We start from the raw sequence: 7,500 nt of genomic DNA, 5'->3' as shown, positions 1-7,500 counted from the left end.
TCAATCTTTGCAATCTTTCAGGCCTAATACTACCCTCGTTCAACCCGGGCGCTTGAAAAAGCCAGGTGGATCTCGAAACGTTTTCTATCATCTTCCAATTCTTTTAATTTATCGCTTTTTCTAACATGGCGAAGAAAACCCACGCACACAAACGTCCTTTCCATGACTTCTGCAATTAACCGTTTCCGGGCATTAACTTCTTAGTTCAACAAACATCAGGCGAGTCCCCCCCCCTTTAATTGATACACAGGTCATGATGCAACCGTTATCAATGCCATAACCTTTCGTGGCACATGGCGCTGGCGATAAGTTGAAATGGAGGCCGGCTTAAGGTCAGTCGTGTAGTTGCTATGACGCTTGCAACATGCACGCTTAGTAAGCAGATCGTCTTGTTCAGCGTCTGCTTGCTTGTCGGGGTTCTCTCGTCCTGGCTCCTGCTCTGGCGCGACTCACTCTTGCATATGCAATGGGAAAGCACTTACAAGGCTTACATGGATCCAGTATTATAAAGCCAATACTGACTTGGCCAACATTCTACGTGGATTCAGCGTTATGGGGATAATACTGACCTAGCCTCTTCGAAACGTTTGGTATCACTGTGGCCCATTGGAAATCACGTTCCACAAACATTATGCAACACCCATGAACGTAAGAGATTCAAAGAAGGCTAATGCATTTTTTCAGAGACGTCAATCAAGTAAAACATTATCTATATCTCTTTTCGTTGTATTTTTTTTTTCTTTTTTTTGTGTGTGTAAAGCATGTACACAGAACTTAATTTCACGAGCAATACCTTACGATACAACAGAGAAAGCCGTCACATCACATAACATATCCCTCATCCGACGTAAATAGCTTTTCTAAGGGGCAAAGAGGGAAGCAAACAGAAACACACAGAACGAAGTACACCCGGCGACCCACACCACTTATCCCTCCCTCTCCTCTCCTACCCTCTAACCCCTACCCCGCCTGCCCTCCTCCCCCTCCCTTTCCCCAGGCACGGCACAGAACACTACTACGCACGCACCGCCCGGCCATAGCCCCATGCCCAAGCCCCTACCCCCTGCCCCAGCCTCTGCCCCAGCCCCTAGCCGGACCTCTCACCGACGCAGCGTAAACTTTCATCCGATTTATTATTCTCGAAACGCGTGCTTCTGCTAACGGGTGAAGGGAGTGAAGCGGCGGCGAGGCGAGAGGGAGGAGGCGAGCTGCGAGAGAGGAGACATGATGCCCTTTTAAGCCAGCTATCTAATGCCATACATTCTCCAACCTGGAGTCCGGGGGTCGCGAGTCGCAGGGCAGCCCGGAGGCCCGAGTGCCAGGTGCTGGGGTCCGTCAAGTGTCTCAGCAGCGCCAGCACGGCCGAGTATTGCTTCAGCGACTTGTGCTGCGGAATGAGTTCAAGAACAGCAGTAATTCTCCCCGATGCGCACTTAGGAACTGGGCCTGTAAACACTCCTCTAACCAAAGCCAGCCTGCAGAGCCAGCGGGATGAGCACGTAAGCAACAGCGAGGCAGGCAGGCAGCAATTTGCAAAGGAAGACAAGGCTAAGGAGGCGTCCATCACACGGCAAAAAGACTCGGGCGCAAAAGTCACAAGATCACGGCAATTACATTACACTTGGGCCGTTTTTTCTATCCAACTCCCTACGTCTTGGTCTTTGTGAACAAGCGAGAGTCTGCTTTCTTCTGGACTGCGCAGGCTTCCTCTCGCTCCCGCTCCCTCGCAAGGTCGTAAATCTTATGCTCAAGCCCGGTCGCATCATCCTTCAAAGAGCGACATGTCAAACTCCGCTCCGGAAGGCCACGAGTCGCGTGCAATTCCTGCGTGATCTCGCCCTTGTGAGCTCGTCGTGCCCTCGTCGGTGTAATTTAATATGACCTTATGCAACGGCGGGTATAACAGGTGTTCAGTGGCCGCCCTCCCGCCACCCGCGCGCAAAACCGCCGAAACACTGCAATAATCAGACTCCGAACAAAGCCTTCTTTCCGAGAATCATTACGCTTTTTTCCGCAATTCTGGCGGGACTAATTCCGCAAGAGGGAGATCCGCAGCCGCCGCCGTTGCGTGCGACCGGCCTTCGCAGACTGTTCCTAGACTGTAGTGTGCACTCGTGTCTCCGCGGCTAGACTGCATCCGGGCCGGATTGTGTATGCCAGTTAAACACGGGAGCCGTCCAGTGCCCACTTATCGGCCCGTAACATTAAATGACAGGGTGAAACGCTTCATAATGTCCGCCTTGACATGTTTACTTCTCCATCGCGTACATTCATGTTCTCTCACATCCACATTCGATTTTTATGTCTCTACCCTGTGCATCCTGTCTACGCTTTCCTGCCCATCCCCCCCCACCCCTCTCATCCGCAAGAATACCCTCACATTCAAGCCACTGTATCCGGGGCTTTCCTCCTCCTCCCCCCCTTTCCCCCCTTCTCTGCCTCCCTCTCTTCCTCTTCAAAGATCCACCCCCGCGTCCTCCTTCCCCCTCTCCCTCTCCCTCTCGACACGCCACCCTCTCCGTGAGACAATTCCGCGCATCCCTCTCACATTCTTACACTCCCCCCTGGCAACCCGAAGCTATCATTCCACCCTGCCGTCACCCTTTCACCCTGGGTTTTATCCACTTTTTCCTCCCTTTCTCGAACGCACCCTCGTCAACCCTAAGTCCGTGCCTCCTACCCCCACCCCCCTTCATTCCCCGGTTCTCATGCCATTCCGACGCACAAACAGACCGGTTCATAAACAGACGAGACAAAGAAAAAGCTGAAACAAAAAGACTGAAGAAAAAAAAAACTGAGGCATTTTCCGCTCACAAACTAGTTCGTTTCGATGACGTTCACAGGAACCTCCCTCTCTCTTATTCTCTCACTGTCTCTTCCTCCCTCCGTCCCTCCCTCTCCCTCAATCTATCTCCTCTCTCCCTCCCTCCCTCTCCCTCAACCTATCTCCCTCTCTCCCACCCTTCCTCTCCCTTGCGTCAATCTATGCGATCTGCCCAAGCGGCCGTTCTGCCAAGCACGTGACGGCGCACCCCGGGCACTGGCAGGGCATCATCCCCCTCCCGAGTCCCGCCGCCACAGAGCTGCTGTGTCGAGGTAGCGTGGCGTGACGGCTCTTACGAGTCACTCTTCATAATGAATTCGCATCTTTTTTTTTCGTGGTAACGGCAAGCTCTTGCTGGAATGTTATACTGCGAAAATACATGCATAAACGCTGTACTAAGGTTAAGAGATTTCCAATATCGACTGTCGGTTATGCCCAAAGCCGGCGACTGGGGCCATCCCGAGCGCAGATACGAGCAGAACGACCAAAGTCCCCGTCTGCAGAGCCTTTGCAGTGATATCATAACAGGCCAAACTCTCTCTCTCTCTTTCTCAGATTCTGCCTTCTCCCCCGTCCTCCTTCCACACACACGCGCGAGTACACACTTTACTACCACCCAGTTCTCGAAACGCTGCAAATGCTTCGCCTACAACACAATTTTTAAAAAATTTGTTCTTCATCTTACGTGGTGAATATAGACGGTATTCATCAAGTTTGCGAAGGGGGCTGGAAATCAACACACGGTATAGGATGATGATGCAGGTTATGCCCGCATCCTCTTCGCAGCCTGCATAAACATCTCCGTAACCACATAGCCTATCCTAGATTCGCGTTACTCCCTCCCCCTTCCCTCCCCTTCTCCCTCCTCCCTTCCAATTCTCCCTCCTCCCCGACTTCCCCCCCCCACCAGCGGAGCCCCATCCCCTCGGTACCATTCAGTAACACCCCCAACGCCACTCATTCAACATTATCCCTAAACCTACTCTTAATCCTCTCGCTCCCCCCCGCCCATTCTTCCACCCACGCGATTTCCTCCTCCATTCATCCCCTGCTACGTTAAATCCTCAAATCCATATGGCAAAGAGGGCCTAATTAACAACTAACTTGGTGTTTTTCTCCTAAATATACGACATCTTCCCCCAGGGATTTTTCCTTTTCATTATGTTTTTCCCCTAAATATACGAAAATTTCCCCAAGAGATTTTTCCTTTTCATTATGCCCTTTTCCCCTAAATATACAACTTCTCCCGAAGATTTTATCTTTTAACAAGGTCTTTTCACTAGGCCTTTTACGCCCAAAATACATACTAACTTCAACTCGTAGATTTCCCCTTTTTTACCAGGCCTTTTCACCCTAAACATACGACAACATCCCTTGGAAACGTTACCTTTTCACTACGCCTTTCCCCACCCCCCTAAATATACAACATACCCCCAAAGATTTTCCCTTTTCACAAACTTCGCTCATCCTCGACAGTTTTTAACATGCATTCCTTCACTACCAAGTCACTGCATTCCACAGGCAGATAGCACGGCGACGCTGCATGAAATAAACATTACTATGCGACCACAGGTGCTTCGGCCGCCTCCCGATTACAGGTACTGGACCACAGCCAAAGAGAGGGTGGAGGGTACACGTCTCTCTTGCTGGAAGATCTATGGCATGTCTTCTATATGGAAGATCGGGTGCGCCACTGCACGGAAAAAGCGGCGCAAAAAGTTGCACGTTGCTTGGACAACTAACCTTGAGGTGGAATATATATTCCGAATGGAGGTCTTGGTATATGCATATATACTCCAAATGACGTGCGAGAGAGAGAGAGAGAGAGAGAGAGAGAGAGAGAGAGAGAGAGAGAGAGAGAGAGAGAGAGAGAGAGAGAGAGAGAGAGAGAGAGAGAGAGAGAGAGAGAGAGAGAGAGCGCAAGGCCGAGAGAGAGAAACACAAGAGAGAGTTGGACCCCCTCCCTCCCTTCCACCGCAACCACCATGCTTGGGTAACCCGCCATGACCCTGCTCCTAACTACCAGGGACCGATGCTACCGTGACCGGAAGAACCAGCCCGTGATAACCTACCCACTCGGATATCTGTTACAACCTGTCTACCAGCACACACGCTACCAAAAACCCGTTCGGCCGGCGTGCAAACCATACAACCTTCTTCCTCCGCGGGATTTCCTCTCTCTAGCACCGCGGAGCTTCTTCGCTGTCGCTGCCTTTGTCTCTTGTTCCTATTCTTATTTCTGCCTCTTGTCTCCTTGTCTTCATCTCTATCGCTATCTTTATCTCCGGCTCTATCGCTATCTTTATCTCCGGCTCTATCTCTTCGTCTTCATCTCTATTTCTATTTCTATCTCTATCACTATCTCTATCTCTGTCTCTGTTTATCTCTAACTGGTATGCAGTTCCTGAAATTCATTTTGATGGCCTTTGATTATGAAAAAAAATATAACACAAAAGAAACCAAAAGAAATACAAATCTTAGATGGTATATGGTGCTACCATTGCCTAACCACTAATTCCCTGCTATCAATGGACACAATAAAATGTTTATGGTTAATAAAACAATATATATGTATGTATGTATGTATGTATGTATGTATGTATGTATGTATGTATGTATGTATGTACGTACGTACGTACGTACGTACGTATGTATGTATGTAATCTATCTATCTATCTATCTATCTATCTATCTATATTGTTGCTCACCTCCACCTCCTCGTACTGTTATTACGAAAGACATTCATATCTGGGTCTTAAATTTGACCGAAATGATATAGGGAATGAAGAAAAAACAGTTGCATAATCGCCAAAACTGACAAAATTAATTCCATTTGTGCAACAGATTAATTCGTATTAATCAACCCATTCGTATGAATTCCTACTGCAAGTTAATTAAACCCAACAAATTGACAGATACGGAAATACTGATTAATTAAAAGCTCAATTTTTATCTTTTTTTTTTTTTTTTTTTTTTTTTTTTTTACCTCGTAGGACGTAACGTAGTGATAATAATAATCATTTTTATCTCAGTCTACAATATAGACCTACCAGACAGACCTAAACAACAGACCTTTAACAATTACCGGCATCCCTATTTCAAGCAAGAAAACAACCTTCAAATGTAGGCCTAAGTGAACACCTGTTCCTTCAATTTTCAAACCAAACAAACAATAAAAATAAACAATAAAAAAAACGAAAATGAAAACGAAACAAAACATGAAATATTTTTTTTTTTTACAAAATCGAAACTAAAAATATCTAAACGAACTAAAAACCGAAAACAAAACGAAAATTATATAAAAAAAAACAAATAAATAACAACCACCACCACTTGCTTCGTCTCCCCGAGTTACCACGAACGTCAACAACCTCGTCATGAATTCACCATCAAACCAGAATCAGTCATGCATCACACGAGGCGGCGCAGCCATGGCGCGTCGGGCCCTGCGCTCCGTAATCACAAAGACCAGTTTACCTGTTTTGCATTGTCCCTTCGCAATTCCTCCGTAAGATGCCTGAAATTCATCGCTAGAGTTGGATTTGTTTTTTATTTTCCTTGTATATCAGTGTTTCCCTTTTTTAAAAATCTAACATACTCAAGTTTTTAAAAATCTACCGAGAATCAATTTGTAATATTCGCGATAATTTGTAATACTATAACAATATATGTAAAAAACTAAGAAAAAAACTCAGACTCCTCCAGCGCAAAAAACACAGACTATTTGTTTTCTAAATACGTCGCAAAGAGAAGACAAAAAGAAGAAAAAAAAAAAAATACCGAGCTTCCTAACTAACCAAATAACCTCCCCTTTACCCTCCCCCCCCAAAAAAAAAAAAAAAAAAAAAAACAAAAACGGCTGAGGAAAAATCAACACACACACCCATGAGGGAGTCTACCGAATGCCCGGCGCGGTCACGCAAGCCAATAGAAGAAGTTCACGCCGATCTCCGGGGTGGGAGAAACCGGAGCCCGAGGGAGGTTCACCCGACGCCCGAGGGAGGGATTCACCCGACGCCCGAGGGAGGGCACGACCCCGAGGATCACCGAGCCGAGGGAGGAGTTCACCGACGGAGGGAGGGAGTTCCCCGGACGGCGAGGGGGAGTTCACCCGACGCCCGAGGGAGGGAGTTCACCCGACGCCCGAGGGAGGGAGTTCACCCGACGCCCGAGGGAGGGAGTTCACCCGACGCCCGAGGGAGGGAGTTCACCCGACGCCCGAGGGAGGGAGTTCACCCGACGCCGCGCCGCAGAGATCCCGCCGTCGGGATGCGGTCCGCGTCTCGTCGCTCGGGTCGGCATTCTATTTCGCTTGGTTAATTTTCTCATGTGCTTTGTCTCTTCTGTTTTCTTATTCTTCTTCTTTTTTTATTCATATCTTTTCGTTTGTTTTGGTCTCTTCGCTATTTTCTCTCTCTCTCTTTTTTTCCGTTCTCGTTTATTTTGGTCTATTTTCTCTTGTCTCTCTTCCTTTTTATATCTTCTCGTTTATTTTCTCTCTTCTCTCTTCTTTTTTTCATCTCTTTTCGTTTATTTTCTCTCTTTTCTCTCTTCTCTTTTTTCGCCTCTCGTTTCTCTGCTCTCTTATTTTTATCTATTATATTATTTCTTCTCGCTTCTCTCCTCTTTTCTCTTCTCCTTTCTCTTGTCTCTTATTTTTATCCGTTATTAATTTC

General features: G+C 47.3%; 1 protein-coding gene across 18 annotated transcripts in view; it reads right to left on the bottom strand.

The window, feature by feature from the left end:
• The window catches only part of LOC119574895 (lisH domain-containing protein C1711.05-like), a 77,965-nt gene that overhangs the window by 20,774 nt on the left and 49,691 nt on the right, over positions 1-7,500 (bottom strand). For 3 of the 18 annotated variants that reach the window (XM_037922171.1, XM_037922177.1, XM_037922182.1), the window contains exon 3: positions 1,271-1,387. The exons of 11 other annotated variants lie outside the window; for them this stretch is intronic. In XM_037922171.1, coding sequence (XP_037778099.1) covers positions 1,271-1,387 — 117 coding nt within the window. Of the gene's footprint in view, positions 1-1,260; positions 1,395-1,465; positions 1,482-2,003; positions 2,021-7,500 lie in introns of those variants that run through there. 4 more of the 18 variants (XM_037922275.1, XM_037922289.1, XM_037922235.1 and 1 more) reach the window with 4 other exon arrangements.

The sequence above is a fragment of the Penaeus monodon genome, chromosome 1 (genome assembly GCF_015228065.2).
Source record: "Penaeus monodon isolate SGIC_2016 chromosome 1, NSTDA_Pmon_1, whole genome shotgun sequence".
NCBI lineage: Eukaryota > Metazoa > Arthropoda > Malacostraca > Decapoda > Penaeidae > Penaeus > Penaeus monodon.
This window is presented reverse-complemented; position numbering and strand designations above follow the sequence as displayed.